This window comes from Entelurus aequoreus, linkage group LG19 (genome assembly GCF_033978785.1).
Source record: "Entelurus aequoreus isolate RoL-2023_Sb linkage group LG19, RoL_Eaeq_v1.1, whole genome shotgun sequence".
In the NCBI taxonomy this organism is placed as follows: Eukaryota; Metazoa; Chordata; class Actinopteri; order Syngnathiformes; family Syngnathidae; genus Entelurus; species Entelurus aequoreus.
Genome location: NC_084749.1, coordinates 33060638 through 33084637, shown reverse-complemented (window position 1 = coordinate 33084637; position 24000 = coordinate 33060638). Strand labels below are relative to the sequence as shown.

The 24000-nt window shown below is 38.9% G+C and overlaps 2 protein-coding genes across 4 annotated transcripts in view; one reads left to right on the top strand and one right to left on the bottom strand.

Annotated features, from left to right (window-relative positions):
* LOC133635290 (DNA-binding protein RFX2-like) overlaps positions 1-22447 on the top strand; it is a 30573-nt gene extending 8126 nt beyond the window's left edge. For both annotated transcript variants that reach the window (XM_062028341.1, XM_062028340.1), the window contains 8 exons: positions 3119-3231; positions 3357-3508; positions 4659-4756; positions 12119-12268; positions 12354-12562; positions 17313-17466; positions 17560-17602; positions 21125-22447. In XM_062028341.1, the coding sequence (XP_061884325.1) occupies positions 3119-3231; positions 3357-3508; positions 4659-4756; positions 12119-12268; positions 12354-12562; positions 17313-17466; positions 17560-17602; positions 21125-21240 (1035 nt within the window). In that variant the 3' untranslated portion in view covers positions 21241-22447. The remainder of the gene's footprint in view (positions 1-3118; positions 3232-3356; positions 3509-4658; positions 4757-12118; positions 12269-12353; positions 12563-17312; positions 17467-17559; positions 17603-21124) is intronic.
* Positions 22448-22454: 7 nt separating this feature from the next.
* LOC133635287 (F-BAR domain only protein 1-like) overlaps positions 22455-24000 on the bottom strand; it is a 108962-nt gene continuing 107416 nt past the window's right edge. For both annotated transcript variants that reach the window (XM_062028327.1, XM_062028328.1), the window contains one exon: positions 22455-22918. In XM_062028327.1, the coding sequence (XP_061884311.1) occupies positions 22890-22918 (29 nt within the window). In that variant the 3' untranslated portion in view covers positions 22455-22889. The remainder of the gene's footprint in view (positions 22919-24000) is intronic.

Below are 24000 nucleotides of genomic sequence, written 5' to 3'. Positions count from 1 at the left end.
ATAAATAGTTGACAAGGCAGTAGAAAACAGGTGAAAATAATATGTTTTAGGAACTCACATGAAAGTTTAACTACTCCTGTCTCTGACTGCTCGCCCACAGACACCCTTTTCAAGCAGACATCGAAGCTAAATATCCCGTAAAATTGCGAGAATCGAAATACTTGTCCTCTTCCCCCTTAATCTTCTACATGCAATAATTTGATTCAGAAAATGTTGATTTTGATCGCACAAAATCCTTGAAATCCTCGAAGACCGACTATACACTTGTCCTCTTCCCCCTTAATCTTCTACACGCAATAATTTGTTTCAGAAAATGTTGATTTTGATCGCACAAAATCCCTGAAATCCTTGAAGACCGACTATAGTGGAAGCCGTGTTTACTTATGGAAACACTGCAGTGCGTGCGATGTCATAACATCATGTCTGCCTGCGGGTCAGATTGTATTCACATTAGAAATCGCTTTTTTTTGTAATGTGAACGGCCACTGAAAAGATCAGATTTGACAAAAAAATCTGAATTGGACATCCGATCCTGGGCCTTAAATAATAATCTATGTAGCAGACTTACATTTCATTCAATTTATTTAATTTCAAGCACAAAATCATTTGATGTCCACAGCAGTGGTTATCACATATTTTCTGTCACACACACCCTTGGGAGTAGCATTTTTTTATGCCGCTCCCCTTGAATGGAAATACTATTGAGAACTTAAGATAACTATTTATTTTGATGTCACTTATTTATTTGCTGTACAAACCATTACATGTTTTGCTTCTACCTCATTGTCAAAATAGATGAATAAAATGAACTGACATCTGCAACAACTTAAAAACAATTAACTCAACCCCCCCTTCTTCGATCACACAATTCCTGTTAGCTGACTGAACCACATGGTAAAAGTGTGTTTCATGTCACATAATCATTGTTTACTTCATATTGATGCAAACAAGCTGTATAGGAAAGACTGTGCAGTTGTACCTCAACGTAATTGGTTCTGAGACGGAGCTCTTAACTCAAAATACTTGTATCTCAAATCAACACCGCCTATTGAAGTTAATTAAAATCAATTTAATTGGTGCTTGGCCCCCCAACACTAGACTATTTTAACATTTAGCATGCTTTTTGAAAAGAAAAACTAACTTTTAGATGAGAAATAATGTTTGAAAAACAATACAATAGAGTGTACTAGTAACAACTACACTAGTTTTAAGAAGTAATGTAATAATAATGTACAGCATTCACCTTAGAGAGGGGAATTATATGGTAACTCCTTCAAGCTGCTTCTCTGTCAAACACACCATCAGCAGCTTTTCCATATTGTTATAGATAAATATCCCTCAATTAGATATTATTTTAATGTTTTTGCAGACTAGCAGTAATGTGCTCAAATTTCTTTGCCAAGTTGGCCACACACATGACCATGTTTTTGAAGATTCCTTTTTAGTAATTGAATGAATAACATCCACTTCTTCTGGCTTTCTTGTACGCTAACTAATGCTTGTTAATCTTGTTAATTCTCGCTTGCAATCTAAAGCATAACAATTAGGCGAGAGAACACTCAAAACACTCAGGTTGAAGTACCGCTTTTTTTATTTGCTGATTACATTTCTTTTAATAAATGAATTATTCTGCGACTTCAGTGGTCCATTAGCTTTGTCCGACATTGTTGGATTGTGTCATTCCCTTGATTTGTGAGGCCATGAATATGAGAACTAAGTTGAATAATAAGAAACATTACAATCAGGGAGCTTAACGGACAGGAGCGTGTGTGATTAAAGCAGCCAAGTGCTTTATCGCATTATCACTGGCAACCCTTGTCCATCCTCCCCATGCTCCCTTTGTTCCAGCTGTCTTTTCATCCACAAGCAGCTTTCAAGACATGCCAATTAACCTTTCTGTGCGCTGGGTGGACATCTTGGTGTCTTTGTGGTGGCCCCCTCGCAGGCCTTTTGTGTTGCCTTGTCTGTGGACGGGCACACAGGCTCCCGTCTTTGTCTGCCAGCACATTTCTGTCACTCTCACACCGCTTTTTGCTTCCGACTGCTGACTTACTGTAGTTCCTTTCGCTTGTGAGACAACGATGACCTGTTATCTCATTACCTGAAGCTTCTTCTTATTTAATGACAGATTATTTGGTTTGTTTATGGCTGAAAATGTTTTCCTCACCACAAACATTCACTGCCAACTTTAAAACATTCTGTCACAAATGTGTTTGTGCGGAAGTTTAATATATTAATATTCTGTCTACTGCCATGAATGGGATCATGTGTGTTTTTTCATTTACAAGTCACGCTGTTTTCCCTGTGAGGCAAAAAAACTGCAAGCTTGTTCAGTGGGGATGGGGGAATTCTCCTTTTTGTTTTGGCGTTTTGTGTTTGACCTGTTGCTGGGGGCAACAGTAAACAAGGTTACCATGGCGACAGCTAAGTAGACGCAAAAAAAAAAAACATAGCATGTGATCGAAGCTTACACCGCTTTGTAAAAAGATCCAGCAGGCTCGCTCGCTCCGAGGGAGTGAGAGAGATAGTGTTGACACTCGCACAGTCCACTTACTCTTGCCAATTTATTAGGAACTCGAGATATGCTGTGATAAATCGCAGCCCCGGCAAAAAAAAAGAGGATTATGATGAGTTGAATTTTGGATGTGTACATGTGTTGTGTTGCTGGGTTACACTTGTAACCTGACTTTTGGTTGCTCTGAAATCAGCAATAAATTTTGTACTTATTTTTTGTGCCTCTTCACACCACCAAACACACACACACACACACACACACACACACACACACACACACGTTTATGCAGGAAATAAGTGACATGGGGTAAGCAAGGTCAACACGTTGTCATCGGAAAAGGAATGTGTCAAAATCCGCCTCAAATTTGAAGTGGGGATGAAACCTAAACGTGACCTTTTGGATCCTGCCCATGATTGATGTGCTGTGTTCCCGCTGGCTCACGGTCTAACCAGTCGGGGGCCCACTGTGAGCAGGAGCAGCCTGTAGGAGCTGTGTTGTGTGTCTGGTTACCATGGTTGCACTCTCAATGTTTTGTCCCCCTTACTCCTCCCGCTCTCCCTCCCTCCCTCCTGCCACGCTTCCCTCTCTCTCTGCCGCCTGCAGGCTACTCTGGATGTGGTCATGAACCTCCAGTTCCACTACATTGAAAAACTCTGGCAGACTTTTTGGTACTCAACACCGCCATCTAGTGAGGGAAGCACCACCATACCCAACAGGTCAGAGCACAAACAGGAAACCTAGGACTGTGTTTTAAAACTAAATAGGTTAATAAAAGCAATCAATATGTGACACTATGACCAATATCATTTATTCATTCATACCTGGATTATTTATTTCTTAGTGATGACGAACTGGACGGCATGCTGCCCAGAGAGAAGCTAGTGGCTTTGTGTAAATATGAACCAGTCCGGTTATGGATGAGAAGCTGCGATCACATTCTCTACCAGGCCTTGGTGGAGATCCTCATCCCGGATGTGCTGCGTCCTGTTCCCAGTCAGTGTATTTTCTAGAAATACAGGGTGTCAAAAAGTCTATAAAAACAGTCAAATATTTGGAATTGATAACAAAACGGGCATGTTAATTGCACAAAGCATATTAAGGCAGTACTCGATTTCTTGCAGTATTTGCTTAAACTTTTACAGGGTTTTGATGTCGGTCAGTGTATCTTTGGGTCATTGAATTTTCGTTTCATGAATGGGAATTGAAAAACAAAAAATGATTGGTTTATTAAAATTTTATTTTGTAATGCAAAAAATAAAATGGGTGGGTTTTTTGTGCCAAACCAATAGGTAGATCTAAAAATTAGCTTTTTTCTTAAGAAATGTAAATTTTTTCATTTTATATTTATTACAACAACAAATAATAATTAAACTGTCAGCGGAAAAAAAACAAACAGATGTTTTCTCACACCAGAACCGGTAGTTGCTGTTACTGGCCTGTAGGGGAAAAAAAGGCGTTCTATGTTAAGTTTGCATATAAAACCATATTGATTATCATATGGTTTTTATGACTCTCAGGATAAAACACCACACTGTTTTTTTCTCCATAGAGTTCAGTCCACCATCTTGTTTTCAAATCACAACCTCCTCTTTCGGAGTCAATATAAAAAAACAGCTTTTCCGTTTCTGTTTTTCTGTTTCTGTTTACTAGGAATTTTATTTGTTGTCATATGAAAATGAAAACATTTAAATCAATGTGTTTGATCTAATTATTGTTCTTCGACACAAAAAAATGAGAACACTTTGTTTTTCGATTGCCTTTTTTTTTTTTAAATGAAATTCAAATAGAACAATGTTTTTTTGTTTTTTGATTCCCATTCATAAAAAAGCTCAACTCAATGACCAAAACATGTACTGACCTGATCCACGTGATTTTCTCTTGGCCATTAATGCAGTAACTTTGATACATATCTTTACTATAATCACATAGAAAGGATCGTAATGCAGTGCTTTATCATAAACGAGGTGTCCAGGGAATTATGCCATGGCTTTAATTAACTAAAAAGAGCCTATTTTCTCAGTGGGGTACCACAAAAACAATAACCGTTGAGTACATGAAACAAACCTGTCAAACAAATCTCACAATTGCTTTTGTACTACACTTTTTTAAAATGTATACTTTTTGGACACCTGTTTTTCTTCAGGCACTCTCACTCAAGCCATCAGGAACTTCGCCAAGAGTCTGGAGGGATGGCTGACTAATGCCATGACCAGCTTTCCTCAAGAAATCATCCACACAAAGGTGACTGAAAACACAATAAGAGACTGCTTACTTGTATATTGGATTTTGTGTCAGATAGGAGAGAATATAAAACATGATTATTTGTCTTTAGGCCATTGAAAAAAAAAAAATAGCACACATCGTGGTGTTCTCAATGTTTTTGTACGACTAGAATAAAATAAGCATTGGGAAACTGACAATGCAGCTGGCAAAAGTACTGAAGGAAGTCCTTTCAGGAAAAGGCCCAATAACTTAAATATAAGAGTAAGATAATATTTACTTTTTAATCATGTTAGTTTAAAGTTAAAAAAACTAAAACATGACATGGGATCAACAAGGTAGAAAACAAAGGAAACATGCAGAAAAATTAATCTATACAAAAATAGTTTGCTGTGAAGAAATCACTTTATATAAATGTTTCAAAATCCTCGTCATGGTGTGAATTAGTAATGTGCACTCCAGTGATGCTCAAACACCTGCCCTTTTGCCCTGCATGAGAAAAAGTACTCTTTCTGCTGGATTATTCTTCATTTGTTGAGTATAAAAATTACTCTCTCTAATCAAATATGTTTTTATATCTAATGTGGCATATAGCATCATAATAACTAAGCTATCCATTCTGAAAGAGATGGGCAGGCCGATAATTAAATGAGTTTTACTGTTATACAAATTAGACAAGTTTACTAGTTGAATTTTTTAGATTCAAGGTAGATGTTAAACTACTGACAGTCTGGTGAGGAATATTATTGTGGTATATAATTAGTGTGATGCTGCTTATGCTCCAATCTTTGTCAGAAAACATAAACTGTAAATGTGTGAAATGTACACCTTTGAGTTTGTATTGATTACAATATAAATTGAAAATATCCTGCAGTGATTTCTTTACAGAGTGATACTAATCTTATGAATAATCTTTATGATAGGTATACTTTGTTCTAGCCTAAGCACCTGCCCTCACAACAATTCTATGCATGTGCCTGGTGTGAATTCATGGGTTTATTTCGACCCTTTTAATGGTGTTCAATCCCAAAATACCACTGGAATTACAGTACTAGTAAAACATTTTATAATAAGTTGCTAATATTTATATGTCTGAACAGAGCTGTGTCAGTGTAGGGAATGATACTCCTAGAATGCATTGCAAGGTCAAGGTTTCATTTATTTGTATAGAACAATATTAAAACAACCATTACTACCCCCCAAACTGTAACTTAATTAAAAACAGAAAGAGAAACAGAAGTAAAATGAGACATTTTTGTAAAATGAGACATTTTTGTAAAATAGTAAAAAGCATTGTTTTGGCCGTGTTGCCAGACATATGACATTTAACAATTTCACCCTGTGTATGATTAATGGTTCCAAAAACATCATAAATGTTGTTAGCAAACACTACTGTAGATGTAGTGCTTTGTCACGCATGCATGCCTTCACAACCAGGCGAGGGCGCTGTTCTTCCGCTTCCAACAGTGCTGTTAGTTGATTTAAAGGTAAAAACTGCTGTATAATCTAAATTATACGTGGTCTGTGGTAATGTTATACTGTAGAACATGGTCCTGAGCTATGTCACATTAGGTATGTAGATAATGTTCCTCAAATACCACAATGATAAGCCTCTGGTACGATAATTGGTAATTTCCTATCGGGTTACATAACATCCATCCATCCATCCATTTTCTACCGCTTATGGGGGGGCACTGTTACAACAGTGCTTCGAAATAATTTTTTGTTACGCCCACCATCAGAAAAAGAAAACCTTTCACGCCCCCCCACCCCCATTCGCCACTACGACTACGATAAACAGTGTAATGTGATTATAAAACTGTTACAAGTACACCTGAATGAGGAAGTCACGATTAATGGCTACAATAATCACGTTTTGTAGTGCACAGCTTTTTGACGCAAGGTTTAAAGCATGATAATGATAAAGCATGTTCGTTGCACTGTGCCCCAACCAGGGGGGCCAGGCCCACTATTTGAAAAGAGCTGGGTTACCCTGAGATAGGGCAATGTCACATAATTGTCATTTCATTGTTACACGTCGGCTACAAATTAGTTTGTTCATGTAGCTCGTTTGAATCAATAAGTGTTGATTTAAAAAAATAATAGGCTGTAAATTGTTGCCAATTTGAAAACAATGTTACTGTATGGTTACGTGCTTGTCGCTACTTAATTAGCGGTTATTAGCTTACATGGGTAGGGCAGCACGTCCATACTATGGTGGCTGTTGAGGGTCAAAAAGCGTTTGCGTATATTTTTTTAACCTTTGATGAGTTTTTAGTAATGACGTTAACATTAGGTCTGTAGCACATCTGTAGTAAATGTGCAAGGAGTGGGCGACTTGTCAAGATTGTACCCCGCCTTCCACCCGAGTGCAGTTTGGATAGGCTCCAGCACCCCCGCAAGCGGTAGAAATAGATGGATGGATTCATATATATTAGGGTTGTCCCGATACCAATAATTTGGTACCGGTACCAAAATGTATATTGATACTTTTCAAAACTTTTCCAAATAAAGGGATCTACAATACATTAAACATATTTTAAAGAATCATTTTAAAAGGTTAAAATATAAAATGCATTAAACACATTGGGCTTTTCTTGTTGCACTCAAAGAACAATTTACAATTTAGCACGTTACATATAGTCTGCCATAATCAAGTATTAGGTTAGAATAGAATAAAAAGCTTAATTGACATTATATTAAATGCTTCATGATTTATGGTTGCCAATCCTGGTCTGTGCTTTAATAACAATACAATTATTAGTAAATACTAAAAACAAAACTATTGATAAAAGTGCAAAGATAAGGCATGTAGCAGGTAAAACACACATTGTTAGAGGTAAAATACAAATTGTAGGAATTTGTTACAAACTTCAGTCATTTCACTTGCATTAGTTGAAGCTAATTGGGCGGTTTTAGCTCCGCTAATATTTGGCATCAAGCTAAGTAGCTGTGTGCGCGTCTACTTATCGTCATGTGCACAACTGGGGAGCTGGTTAACTCATGAGAGTAGCGTATGTGTGTTTGCAAGAATGGCAATGTGTTGGCTGAGTGACGTCAGTGAGTAAGTGGGCGAGTAAAGAGAGAGAGAGGTAGCATGTGCACTGCACAGCAGAGTGATGAAGGGGTCTGGATGTGGCCTGCAAAACTAATAATTAAGTGATTGTCACGACTCGGCGGCCTTGTCAATCTGACCCGAAAGCAGAATTTAGCAGACCCATTGCCGGGTAAAGTGAAGGGTGTTAACCCAGACGAAAACATCGGCCCCGAAGGGAACGTCTGCCCTGTGCTCCATGACTACCGTCTGCATGTGAGCCGAACAGCTGGAAAGGTGTAACAACATTATAATCTGTCACTCTTTATAACTCCTTGTGCAGATCTGAATGCTTATTATTTAAATATTTACTTACAAATGTGGTAATACTAATCGCCACATTTGGCGAGGCGTGTTTTAAAGCAACACTTGCAGCACGGCGCCTCCTTGTTTAAAGCTTCACCTTTATCGTTAGTTTCAAAGCCCAAATACCTTCATATTGCACTTCACGCACCCTCTTTATTAACCAGAAAAAATGATGTTTCTTTGACATTCTTCCTCTCCACGATGTTATTGCTTGTATGCCCTTTGTGTGTGTGTTTTGACACGCTCAACATCATGCGCCTCGGTCTGTAGTCACCGCTGCACAGCAGCATAAACGGTACCGGTATTTTTCAAAGGAGAAGTTACCGCAGTAGTAATCAGTAGGGAAGCAATCAATCACTCAATCAATCAAAGTTTATTTATATAGCCCTAAATCACAAGTGTCTCAAAGGGCTGCACAAGCCACAACGACATCCTTGGCTCAGATCCCACATCAGGGCAAGGAAAAACTCAACCCAATGGGCTACAATGAGAAACCTTGGAGAGGACCGCAGATGTGGGGATGTACCAAGCAACGGTGCTTGGTACAATCCTACACGAAACAATCTACCTTTATTGACCGTGACCCTATGCGTGTGTGTTTGTGAACGTTTGCGTGTGTTTTTGTCAAAGTGTGTGTCCGTATATGTGCGCAACCTCCCGTTCCACCGCAGGAAAATCAGGCTCGTCACGACATAATTAACGTTTCATCATTGTTGTGCCTCTTACACAACTCGGAAGGGCACTCCAGATTAACAAAATAACGAATTATGACTAAAACTAGCATAGAAGTTGAAAGAACATTTAGAAGGAGCAGCGGCTTTAGTGACAGGCTTTAGTTTCACTATCTGTTGCAGCGCACCAGTAATCATGACCTGAATGCGGACTTGCAGGCACTCACAGGAGTTTGTATTAGTCTTACTGGGAGAATCAACACACCCACTAATTTAATTAGAAAAATTCAACTCCTCTGATATAACATGTCATATAACATAAAAAAACATTTTGTTCCTGAAATAATCATTAAGCTTCTTTTACAAACCCCGTTTCCATATGAGTTGGGAAATTGTGTTAGATGTAAATATAAACGGAATACAATGATTTGCAAATCCTTTTCAACCCATATTCAGTTGAATGCACTACAAAGACAAGATATTTGATGTTCAAACTCATAAACTTTATTTTTTTTTTGCAAATAATAATTAACTTAGAATTTCATGGCTGCAACACGTGACAAAGTAGTTGGGAAAGGGCATGTTCACCACTGTGTTACATAGTGATGGGTTGATGAGGCCTCATGAAGCGTTTCGACACATTGCAAAACTGTATTGATACTGTGTCGATACTGTGTCACTAAATACTGACATCTGCTGGACATTAAAAATCCCTACAGGCAACCTATGGACCGACTCAACTGACACTGATTTTATGACTTAGTATATACAATAATATAAACCAAGTCATTGTATTTCATTTAGGATTATTTTATATCTTCATTTAAATAAAAATATATTTTTATCTTTTTTAGATACAGTCAAATAATGTGAACATGTATCGTGACTAGGATGGTAGAAGGTGGGGATTGAACCCCAGTAACCAGCAACCCTCCGATTGCTGGCACGGCCACTCTACCAACTTCGCCACGCCGTCATTCCTGTATCCTCTCTAGTAACAGTAGTGATGGGTCCTGCAACACAGATGCATCGGCGCATGCGTCGAGCTCATAGAGCGAAACCCTTTACCGCTTTTAGAAAGTCACGTGACCGATCATGAGCTGCTTTGGTCACGTGACCGATACGCGAACTGTATCGCACTGACGCCTCCTCTGTGCCCTGTGAGCAACGTTCCCTCTAAGGTGCGCGCCTGCGCAATTGCGCAGTGCTCAAGCGTCCTCCGCGCACACCGTGCGCCGCACAGCCAATATATGCCGCGCACCAAATCAAACCCATCTGAATTCTAAACAAAATAAACACATTTATTCTGTGTAATTTTGAAATGCAACTTTGAGTGACAGTGACAACAAGCGGCCCTAACGGTGTTCGTCAACAACACACATTGCACCGCTTCCTAATAAACACAGTTTGGTGCGCAGGCGTCAGTGCGATACAGTTCATGAGCGGTCACGTGACCAGACCAGCTCACGAGCGGTCACGTGACGAAAACAGCTCGTGTTCGGTCACGTGACTTTCTAAAAGCGATACGCGCACCGACACAGGGTATCGCTCTATGAGCTCGACGCATGCGCCGATGCATCGGTGTTGCCGGACCAATCACTAGTGTTACATGGCCTTTCCTTTTAACAACACTCAGTAAACGTTTGGGAACTGAGGAGACACATTTTTTAAGCTTTTCAGGTGGAATTCTTTCCCATTCTTGTTTGATGTACAGCTTAAGTTGTTCAACAGTCCGGGGGTCTCCGTTGTGGTATTTTAGGCTTCATAATGCGCCACACATTTTCAATGGGAGACAGGTCTGGACTACAGGCAGGCCAGTCTAGTACCCGCACTCTTGTACTATGAAGCCACATTGATGTAACATGCATTGTCTTGCTGAAATAAGCAGGGGCGTCCATGGTAACGTTGCTTGGATGGCAACATTTGTTGCTCCAAAACCTGTATGTACCTTTCAGCATTAATGGCGCCTTCACAGATGTGTAAGTTACCCATGTCTTGGGCACTAATACACCCCCATACCATCACAGATGCTGGCTTTTCAACTTTGCGCCTATAACAATCCGGATGGTTCTTTTCCTCTTTGGTCCGGAGGACACAACGTCCACAGTTTCCAAAAACAATTTGAAATGTGGACTCGTCAGACCACAGAACACTTTTCCACTTTGTATCAGTCCATCTTAGATGAGCTCAGGCCCAGCGAAGCCGACGGCATTTCTGGGTGTTGTTGATAAACGGTTTTCGCCTTGCATAGGAGAGTTTTAACTTGGACTTACAGATGTAGCGACCAACTGTAGTTACTGACAGGGGGTTTCTGAAGTGTTCCTGAGCCCATGTGGTGATATCCTTTACACACCGATGTCGCTTGTTGATGCAGTACAGCCTGAGGGATCGAAGGTCACGGCTTAGCTGCTTACGTGCAGTGATTTCTCCAGATTCTCTGAACCCTTTGATGATATTACGGACCGTAGATGGTGAAATCCCTAAATTATTTGCAATAGCTGGTTGAGAAAGGTTTTTCTTAAACTGTTCAACAATTTGCTCACGCATTTGTTGACAAAGTGGTGACCTTCGCCCCATCCTTGTTTGTGAATGACTGAGCATTTCATGGAATCTACTTTTATACCCAATCATGGCACCCACCTGTTCCCAATTTGCCTGTTCACTTGTGGGATGTTCCAAATAAGTGTTTGATGAGCATTCCTCAACTTTATCAGTATTTATTGCCACCTTTCCCAAATTCTTTGTCACGTGTTGCTGGCATCAAATTCTAAAGTTAATGATTATTTGCAAAAAAAAGAATGTTTATCAGTTTGAACATCAAATATGTTGTCTTTGTAGCATATTCAACTGAATATGGGTTGAAAATGATTTGCAAATCATTGTAGTCCGTTTATATTTACATCTAACACAATTTCCCAACTCATATGGAAACGGGGTTTGTATGTGTTGGTACACATTATTTAACAGTACCTCAAATTCAAACTGCACTTTAATGTAATTGTATTCAATATACACTACAGTATTTGAGTTTTAAAAAAAACTCCACAATCTGGGTCACCGCTTGCCGTTTGCCAAAGCACTGGTGAGAAGTACCGATGTATACAAGTAATTAAAGAATATATACTGTACATATATATATGGAGTGAGTTTTCAGCATATCATTCACAAATCCATTAACTATAACCACATTACAGTGATGCAACAACATTTTTTTATTGAAAAAATTATTTTCATTGGGGTCAAGCCCCTTTAAAATTCTGATCCTAGATTTGCCCCCCGCATTAACTTATATTAATTGGTGTGTGTGTGTAGGTGGCGGTGGTCAGTGCCTTTGCGCAGACTCTAAGACGTTACACCAGCCTCAACCACCTGGCCCAGGCTGCGCGCGCCGTCCTCCAGAACACCTCGCAGATCAACCAGATGCTCTCCGACCTTAACCGGGTGGACTTTGCTAACGTTCAGGTTGTGGATGCTTCCTTCAGATGTTTAACGCTCATTGCAGTGCTGTCTTGTTGACTGTGTGTGTGTGTGTGTGTGTGTGTAACAGGAGCAGGCATCCTGGGTGTGTCAGTGTGATGAAAGCGTGGTCCAGCGTCTGGAGCAGGACTTTAAAGTCACACTGCAGCAGCAGAGTTCTCTGGACCAGTGGGCCACCTGGCTCGACAACGTTGTCTCTCAGGTCCTCAAGCCCCACCAGGGCAGCCCCAGCTTCCCTAAAGCGGCACGCCAGTTCCTTCTGAAGTGGTCTTTCTACAGGTACTTACTGCTTCTTCTTCTTTGTCACCAACCCTCACAATCTGACATACTTGTTGCAAATGTTGTCAAGTCAACATGTTGGTTGACGCCAACCCAAAAAGACAAAAGGTGCTTCAACAAAGTATTCGCTTTAGGTTGTGCAAATCTGATCTGTTGTTGGTATCATTAGAAATACATGCACGCAAGTTGTACAGTATACCAGTACAAATGATTTAAAAAGGTACTAACTGCTTTTGAAAAATACCGGTACTTTTTTTTTTTTTCATCGACAATGCTAGCATACAAGTCACGCCGCATGTTAGTCAACAACACACATAAACAGCATTTGCAAGCAGAAACAATATTAAGATTAAGTAGTTTTTGCTTTAAACCCAAGCCTTAAACACTGAAGCGGTGCTCTAAAAGTGTTTTTCCACCTTTTTTATTTTTTTTTAAATCCGGAGGCACACCACCAGCAGAAACATTAAAAAACGAAACTCAGTTGACAGTAAAAATTGTTGGAAATGACTTTAAAGCATAACCAAGCATGCATCACTATAGCTCTTGTCTCAAAGTAGGTGTACTGTCACCACCTGTCACATCACGCCGTGACTTATTTTGAGTTTTTTGCCGTTTTCCTGTGTGTAGTGTTTTAGTTCTTGTCTTGCGCTCCTATTTTGGTGGCATTTTCTCTTTTTTTTGGTATTTTCCTGTAGCGGTTTCATGCAGACCTGGGCATTCTGCGGCTCGCGTGCCGCATCCGGCCCTTTGTGCGTCCCTGTCCGGCCCGCGTGAGGCAATACAACTGTGCTGCTTTTATTTTGAAAAGTATTATTTATGGGCGTGTGTCCGTGTGTAACCTGCGAGTGAAGGTGCACATGCAGCGACAAGTGATGCACGGTTTACACCCGAGACGCTAAAAAGAGAAAAGTTGATGAAGAATGACGTGTTTCCAACAAGACATGGACTGCCAAGCAACGTTCCCTCTAAGGTGCGTGCCTGCGCAATTGCGCACTGCTCAAGCGTCTGCTGCGCGCAGCAAATATATGCCGCGCACCAAATCAAATCCCATCTGAATTCTAAACAAAATAAACATATTTATTCTATGTAATTTTGCAATGCAACTTTGAGTGACAGTGACAACAAGCGGCCCTAACGGTGTTCGTCAACACCGTTCAATTGAACACCGTTCAATTATTGTAACGTCTATCGAGATGCTTCGAGGACAGGAATTATATCGATCACTTTATTGAGCAAAACTGTTTATATTCGGACATAACCACACCAAAAACATGAGTAAAACAATTCTATCTCGAAAAACTAGTCATTTTCTGCCGTACAAACCAGGCCAAAACTTGTCATCTGTCACCAACACGCATAGCACTAAACCACTGGTGCGTTTATGGCCACACAAAAAGTCGGACAACTCAAACACCACACAAAGTTACACTATGACTCCTCAGTCATACGTGTGCTTATTTTACTGTCATTTATTATTAATGTTAATTTATTTATATTAGTCATGGAATGCTGTTACACACACTATGTTGAAGTATTACTATTATTATTAATTATTATTATTATTATTATTATTTATCTTACGGTATATATCAAAATAATATTGAGCAAAATTTAATTGAAATATTGTCGATGTGGCCCTCCAGCAGTGCTCGGGTTGCTCATGCGGCCCCCGGTAAAAATTAATTGCCCACCCCTGGTTTCATGTCTTCCTTTGAGCGTTATTTCCCGCATCTACTTTGTTTTAGCAATCAAGAATATTTCTGTTGTTTTTATCCTTCTTTGTGGGGACATTGTTGATTGTCACGTCATGTTTGGATGTACATTGTGGACGCCGTCTTTGCTCCACAGTAAGTCTTTGCTGTCGTCCAGCATTCTGTTTTTATTTACTTTGGAGCCAGTTCAGTTTTAGTTTCGTTCTGCATAGCCTTCCCTAAGCTTCAATGCCTTTTCTTAGGGGCACTCACCTTTTGTTTATTTTTGGTTTAAGCATTAGACACAATTTTACTTGCACACTGCCTCCCGCTGTTTCCGACATCTACAAAGCAATTAACTACCGGCTGCCACCTACTGGTATAGAAGAGTATTATACGGTTACTCTGCCGAGCTCTAGACAGCACCGACACTCAACAACAACACATCATTTGCAGACTACAATTACTGGTTTGCAAAAAATATAAGATTTGTTTTATGAACCCAGGAAATACGTCCCGAGACACATCAGGGCTTTAAATATGACCAATGTATGACCATGTCACTACTTGGTATCGGATCGATACCCAAATGTATGGTGTCACCCATGTGAAGTATCAAACAACAAAAGAATAAGTGCTTCTTACATTAGAACAGAAGTGTAGATAGAACATGGTAAAACAGAAAACAACCAGATAGTAAATGAATAAATAGATTTATTAGCCATTTTCTACCGCTTGTCCTTCATAATTTTGACAAAATAATACAATGGGAAATGACACAATATGTTACTGCATACGTCAGAAGCCAAACTAAGAGCATTTGTTTGCTGTTGGGCTGGTTACTGAAAACCAGTAACTAGTTACAGTTACTAGTTACTTTATTTCAAAAGTAACTCAGTTACTAACTCAGTTACTTACACCAAAAAGTAATGCGTTACTGTGAAAAGTAACTATTTAGTTACTTCTTTTTTTTTTTAAAGCTCCCATTAATGCCCTTTTAGCCTTCATTTCAGTATTGTTATTGCACTGGAGAATAATACAATGTGTTGATCAACTTGACATGCATTTGCATCACTGAAGTCTGCTAAGCAATGTGCTCTACATACAACACACAAACAATGTGCTCTACATACAACACACAAACAATGTGCTCTACATACAACACACAAACAATGTGCTCTACATACAACACACAAACAATGTGCTCTACATACAACACACAAACAATGTGGTCTACATACAACACACAAACAATGTGGTCTACATACAACACACAAACAATGTGCTCTACATACAACACACAAACAATGTGCTCTACATACAACACACAAACAATGTGCTCTACATACAACACACAAAGACAAAGATATGTTTCAAAGGGCCAATTTATTTCAGGCCAGAACAAATTGACAAAACTATTTTAAATGGCTGCAACATAACATACATAAGTAACAAACAGCATAATAACAACATAGCTGTAAACCTGGCTTCACCCAAGGAAGGCACACATGACATACACAAAGCCTAACCAGGCATTTTTTTCTCTCAAGGAATTCTGAAATAAAATCATGTCTTCATGAGATTAACACTGTACTGACGCCCAGAACAATCTATGCATTTCCCCAGTTTTAGTTTAGAGAAAAGGAAAGATTGGCCTGGCCTACTAGGATCCCTCTTTATGTTTGTGAACTTTATAGTCTATACATTTAGAGTGATGTGATAATCAAACACTCTAGAAGTCTAGAATGAAAGAGTATATAAGAGAATTGACAGAGTGTGTGTACCTTCAGTGATGAATGATGAGCAGAGGCAGAGTTTGGAGTAATTTTTGTAGCTTGCTTTCCATGTTTATGTGCTCACTGTCCACTGTGTCCAGTAACTTGGAAAATGTTTTCGTACCATTTGCCGTTTGAAGCTGGTATCATGCTAATTAGCTGCCTGAAAGCGGGTGCCTCCACTGTAGAAATAGCCTGCATGTCTTCTAGCACATACGCTGTAATGGCTCTATCAATGTTGTTCTGGCTAGCAGTGCCTCCGTTAAAATCCAGCCGCTGTTGGAGGTGGAGGTGAAGTGTGTCTCTCTTTACTAGCTTCGTCGAAGCATGTTGCTTTTGTAGCTGTCTCTGCAGATTTGAATTGCTGTTTTGGGCAGTCTTTGATCCAAGACACAACTTACATTAAACCAAAATGTTATTTTCTTTGTGCTCGACAAAAGAAAAGAAGGGAGAATATCTCCATGTTAAGAAACTCGACTGCGGCTCTGTTGTTAGTAAACACAGACACGCCCCCTCCCCCCCCTCCCCTCCCCACACCCACACCCAGACACACACAGAGCGCGCCTCTTCTCTGGCTTGTGACACAAGAACGACACTGCAACTCTCCAATAAAAGACACTCAGATCTTCTGTTTCTAGCCGATACTACATAAAAAATAACGTAAAATAACGGAGTAACGCATCATGTAGTAACGGTAACTGAGTTACTGAATATAAAAAAATAACGCGTTAGACTACTAGTTATCGCCGAAACTAACGGCGTTTTGTTTCTTTTCATTATTGTTTACAAACTCAGGAGTTAAGTCCGTGGACACAGAAGGACTTTAAGTGCAAAACCTGACGGATTTATATCAGAGCCAGTGGTAGATTTTTGCTTATTGACTCTATTTTGCTGAAACTATTGTATGTAATAAAAGTGACTAACAGTGTAATTGATATTGTTACACTGCCATTATAAGTTTTTGCCTGATTATAACAACTTCAAACATCAGTACCAGCATTGGCGTGACCAATCCTGACCATGTAACTACTTGGTATGGGATCAATACACATTTGTAGTGGCGCACAAAACTAATGTCAAGTATCCAAACAACAGAAGAATAAATGTAAATAACAGAAGTGTGCTACAACAGAAAATATCAGAGGGCAGTCCCATGGTGGTCTGCCACAAACCCATGAATGGATGGGAAAAACTGCTGTGAATGTGTCTGCATGTGCTCTGTGATTGGCTGGTGAAATCAGCTGGGCTGGGCTCCAGCTTACCCGTGTCTCCTGTCCTCTGCAGCTCCATGGTGATCAGAGACCTGACTCTGCGCAGCGCCGCTAGCTTCGGTTCCTTCCACCTGATCCGCCTGCTGTACGACGAGTACATGTTCTATCTGGTGGAACACCGCGTGGCTCAGGCCACCGGGGAGACGCCCATCGCTGTCATGGGGGAGGTGACGCAAGCCCAACACGTCACAGTAACACCTTCTCTAATTGGTCCAAAACACTCAAGTCTTTTTTTTTTTCTTTGTGCTTTCACGTCACAGTTCAGTGACCTGGGCTCCATGATGCCAGCACTCATGGAGAAAGGTATGTCCATAGTCTTAATGTTATTATCTATATTGTTAACTTTTATAGTGCTAATCTCACTATATATAATGTCCATATTATCATATATAGTGTGAATGTCATTCATAGTGTGAACATTGTTATTCATAGTGTGACTGTTATTTATAATGTCAATCTTATTGCATATCGTTTCAATGTTAATATATATCCATCCATCCATCTTCTTCCGCTTATCCGAGGTCGGGTCGCGGGGGCAGCAGCCTAAGCAGGGAAGCTCAGACTTTCCTCTCCCCAGCCACCTCGTCCAGCTCTTCCCGGGGGATCCCGAGGCGTTCCCAGGCCAGCCGGGAGACATAGTCTACCCAACGTGTCCCGGGTCTTCCCCGTGGCCTCCTACTGGTCGGACGTGCCCTAAACACCTCCCTAGGGAGGCATTTGGGTGGCATCCTGACCAGATGCCCGAACCACCTCATCTGGCTGCTCTCCATGTGGAGGAGCAGCAGCTTTACTTTGAGCTTCTCACCCTATCTCTAAGGGAGAGCCCCGCCACCCGGCGGAGGTAACTCATTTTGGCCGCTTGTACCCGTGATCTTGTCCTTTCGGTCATAACCCAAAGCTCATGACCATAGGTGAGGATGGGAACGTAGATCGACCGGTAAATTGAGAGCTTTGCCTTCCGGCTCAGCTCCTTCTTCACCACAACGGATCGATACAGCGTCCGCATTACTGAAGACGCCACACAGATCCGCCTGTCGACCTCACAATCCACTCTTCCCTCACTCGTGAACAAGACTCTGAGGTACTTGAACTCCTCCACTTGGGGCAGGGTCTCCTCCCCAACCCGGAGATGGCACTCCACCCTTTCCCGGGCGAGAACCATGGATTCGGACTTGGAGGTGCTGATTCTCATCCCGGTCGCTTCACACTCAGCTGCGAACCGATCCAGTGAGAGCTGAAGATCCTGGCCAGCTGAAGCCATCAGGACCACATCATCTGCAAAAAGCAGAGACCTAATCCTAACCGGATCCCCTCAATGCCCTGACTGCGCCTAGAAATTCTGTTAATATATATGTCAGTTATTATTTATACTGTCAATGTTATTATATATAGTGTCAATGTTATTATATATAGTGTCAGTTATTATTTATACTGTCAAAGTTATATATAGTGTCAATGTTATTATATATAGTGTCAGTTATTATTTATACTGTCAAAGTTATATATAATGTCAATGTTATTATATATAGTGTCAGTTATTTAGTTTCAATGTTATTTACTGTCAATGTTATTTACTGCCAATGTTATTATATATAGTGTCAATGTTATTATTTATAGTGTCAGTTATTTAGTTTCGATGTTATTATTTACAGTTAATGTTATTATATTTAGTGTCAATGTTATTATATACAGTGTCAACGTTATTGTATATAGTTTCAATGTTATTATTTATACTGTTAATGTTATTTTATATACTGTCAATGTTATTATATACTGTATAGTGTCAGTTATTTAGTTTCAATGTTATTATATATAGTGTCAACGTTATTATATATAGTTCCAATGTTATTATTTACAGTCAATGTTGCTATATATAGTGTCAATGTTATATATAGTGTCAATGTTATTCTATATAGTGTCAGTTATTTAGTTTCAATGTTATTATATATAGTGTCAACATTATTATATTTAGTGTCAATGTTATTATATATAGTGTCAATGTTATTCTATATAGTGTCAGTTATTTAGTTTCAATGTTATTATATATAGTGTCAACATTATTATATTTAGTGTCAATGTTATTATATATAGTGTCAATGTTATTATATATAGTGTCAACGTTATTATACAGTATATAGTTTCAATGTTATTATTTATACTGTTAATGTTATTATATATACTGTCAATGTTATTATATATAGTGTCAAAGTTATTATAGTGTCAATGTTTTTATATATACAGTACTGTCAATGTTATTATATATATAGTGTCAGTTATTTAGTTTCAATGTTATTATATATAGTGTCAATGTTATTATATATATAGTGTCAGTTATTTAGTTTCAATGTTATTATATATAGTGTCAACGTTATTATATATAGTTCCAATGTTATTATTTATACTGTTAATGTTATTATATATACTGTCAATGTTATTATATATAGTGTCAAAGTTATTATAGTGTCAATGTTTTTATATATACAGTACTGTCAATGTTATTATATATATAGTGTCAGTTATTTAGTTTCAATGTTATTATATATAGTGTCAACGTTATTATATATAGTTCCAATGTTATTATTTACAGTCAATGTTGCTATATATAGTGTCAATGTTATATATAGTGTCAATGTTATTCTATATAGTGTCAGTTATTTAGTTTCAATATTATATATAGTGTCAACATTATTATATTTAGTGTCAATGTTATTATATATAGTGTCAACGTTATTATACAGTATATAGTTTCAATGTTATTATTTATACTGTTAATGTTATTATATATACTGTCAATGTTATTATGTATAGTGTCAAAGTTATTATAGTGTCAATGTTTTTATATATACAGTACTGTCAATGTTATTATATATATAGTGTCAGTTATTTAGTTTCAATGTTATTATATATAGTGTCAATGTTGTTATATATATAGTGTCAATTATTTAGTTTCAATGTTATTATATAGTGTCAATGTTACTATGTATAGTGTCAATGTTATTATATATAGTGTCAACATTACTATGTATGGGGCAGCACGGTGGCACAGGGGTTAGTGCATGTGCCTCATAATACGAAGGTCCTGAGTAGTCTTGGGTTCAATCCCGGGCTCGGGATCTTTCTGTGTGGAGTTTGCATGTTCTCCCCGTGACTGCATGGGTTCCCTCCGGGTACTCCGGCTTCCTCCCACCTCCAAAGACATGCACCTGGGGATAGGTTGATTGGCAACACTAAATTGGCCCTAGTGTGTGAATGTTGTCTATCTGTGTTGGCCCTGCGATGATGTGGCGACTTGTCCAGGGTGTACCCCGCCTTCCGCCCGAAGGCTGCTGATAGGCTCCAGCACCCCCCGCGACCCCAAAAGGGACAAGCGGTAGAAGATGGATGGATGGATTATTATATATAGTTTCAATATTATTTATACTGTCAATGTTATTATATATTAAAGTTAAAGTTCCACTGATAGTCACACACACACTAGGTGTGGTGAAATTACTCTCTGCTACTGTCAGTGTTATTATTTATACTGTCAATGTTATTTATGGTGTTAACATTATTTATAGTGTAAATGTTATCTATAGTGTGAATGTGAATGTTATTTATATTGTGATTATTATTTATAGTTCAAATGTAATTTAGTGTGAATGTTAGTATTCATATTGTGAATGTTATTGTGTTAATGTTATAATAGTGTGAATGTCATTTACACTGTGGATGTTATCAATATTGTCAATGTTATTTTAGTGTGAATGTTATTCATATTGCGAATGTTATCATTTACAGTGTGAATGTTATTTATATTACGGCTCTCATTTCCTGCTCCTTCAGACGTGTCCTTTTCTGACGAGATGAGTGACCTGGGCAGCGAGGCGGACGTGTCCCGAAGCGAGCCGGCGGTCAAGAGGGAACGCATCGAAATGAGCCACCCTCTGCAGGAGATGTGAGACGTGACCCCCACCCAAACTACCCCTGAAGCGCTGGTCGGCCCACACTGCATCCTTCTGCCATCAGTGTGTGCAAAGTGTACATTTCTCTCTATAAATAGTAGCCATGATGTCACGGTAATAGTGCTGCACACGTCTCGTTTCCTTCCTTCCTTCTTTCTTTCTTTCTTTCTTCAAGTGCAACTGTGAATGAGTTTGTGCGTTTCTTGTTTTTCCCAATTCAGACGTGCTTTGTGGTGCTTTATTGTTCAGTTAGCTGTGCCATGGTGTCATTTGAGTGCCTTAGATCGCTAACTATCAAACCATCCCGCCAGATGTCCACCTGTCCCTCAGCTGTGCCTCGACCGCACGATGAATGTATTGTCTCAGAGCACCTTTAAACAGAGTGTGTGTGCGTGTGTGCGTACTCCCTTGTTGCCTCTGCTGCAGCTTGCAGCGAACACAGAAAAACATGACAAGATGGAACATGCAACCCTATGGACCCAAAGGAGCTTACCCCTCATTCTAATGTGCGTTACCGTGGTAACCCGTAGATGTTTTTACCTCACTAGATTTCTATGCCGCGTGGCTCAGACAACATAAGGCAAGTATTCCTTGTATGTAAATATTTCCACCGCAGACCTACAAGTAGCATCCTTAGCGTAATCCTCTTCATGTCACCCCCTGCTGAGGCCCCGTTGGATTAGGTAGAACGCTAACAGGAAGTATGAGCTTCATAAATTATATATTACATATATCTTTATGACGTGTGTATGTTTTGTGGCCTTTGCCTCATTTCTCTGTGTCAGAAAAAAAGAGTTTTGATTTGTAACGGATTCTAGAGTTCTGTGTGTGATTAATTTGTTCCCAACCGTTGGATATATAAAGATCAAATTGTCCCAATCCAATAATGAATTATTCATTTTCTGTTCGAACCCTCAACCCCCATTCACCTCTTGTGCTGACTTATTTAATGCTTTTTGAGATGTGTTGCCTTCAAGTGCTTTGGAAAACGTCACGTTCTTTTTCAATGTTTTGTATAACTGTTATAGATTTTTGGCATTTTTTTATGGAAATAGATTTGGGTCTTCTTACGAGTATACCGAAGCCCTATTTTTGTGTATTTTTAACCTCCACTTTATCCAGCCCAAGAACAGACGATGCTTGTTATGCTGCATAATTCAGCTGTATTTTGTACTTGGTCACAATGTGTAATAAACTGGCGAAAACCAAAGTCTTGTGCATTTTGTTTTTATTAAATAACATCGCAAATCCTCTTTTTGTAGCAGATATACAAACAATGCTTCTTTTTTAGGTTTAAAAGATCTAATAAACAACCCTGTTAAGTCATTAAGACATGCCAGTGCCTCACATTAGTATTTAGCTTATTACTCACATGCTTCCCTGTACTGTAAATCTACGAGTCAGCGCTGACGTTCATAGTCCATCCAGTAAAGAAAAGGCACGAGAAGAAAAGGAGAACTTTTCCTCCAGGCGAAGACGAGACAACACAATAGAGAGGAAAAAGAAGAGGCTCGGTCCTAAAACAGCAGTAAAGACTGTCAGAACTAAGTGCTTGTTTGCTTCCCTTAAAGGAATATTACTCGTCTCCAGGACATCGTCTTGATCGTGTCAAATTCTTAGAAAGACGGATGGAATCGTTGCCATGCTCATAAAGTGCAGCCTGCCATGTACTTCCCTGTCAGACAGACAGCAAAAAAAGTAAATGATTGATGAATATATATAAGTGAAAATATATATATATATATATATTATAACTTTGCGTTTTATATACATTTGTTATATATTAAATACTACAATAATTATGATTTGGACTTGTATTCTACATGTATGTTTGAAATGAGTAAATTACTGTCACAACAGTTTTAGAAAAACTTTATTGTAAAAGCAATCCCATTTTATATGACTATTTATGTTCAATATTATTTATAATCCCGTCATCCTATATTGTTTCAGTAATATAATGTATACAATTTTATTCTATTTTATTTTACAGCAATTATAATACGTAGAACATATTAACTTGTGGCTTGTAATTAATACGTAAAATGTTTTGAAATAATTTAATGTATTAATATATGATACTTACGGAGCCCCTAAAGGGACATGGGAATTTTTTTTTTTTTTAGACATGTATCTCGTGGCCACGAGAAAGTATCTTGTGGCCACGAGATACTTTCTCGTGGCCACGAGAAACTTTTTATAAAAAAATATATATATATAAATTTTTATTTTTTTTAATTTTTTTATAAAAAGTTTCTCGTGGCCACGAGAAAGCATTGGATGCGTGCTGATGGTTTGGTGTGTGTTAAAATGGCAGTTTAGGAGTTAATATGGCTGTATTTCCAATTAGGACTTTCCCCCATGTGTGTTGTGGCAAAATGTGAATGCTTGATTAGTAGGTGTGAGACAAACACTTTATCTTCCTGGTTATTGTAACGCTACGTGTTTGACATTATTTAAAGGGAAAGGACAGTTTTCCTCTTCTGTGGCTGTGTGTGGCTTGCGGACCTGCAGCGAAGCGGAGTGCGTCAGTTAGTCCGATGTTGATGTGATCAAACTTCTTTCTTGCTTGGAAAATACACACACAATTCTTCCTGCAAATAATAAATATCTTCCTGCAAATAATAAATATGTACAACGTGTTTGGATGTATTCATTTATGTAAAATTGTCATTAAATGTACCGTAATTTCCGGACTATAAGCCGCTACTTTTTCCCCTCGTTCTGGTCCCTGCGGCTTATACAAGGGTGCGGCTT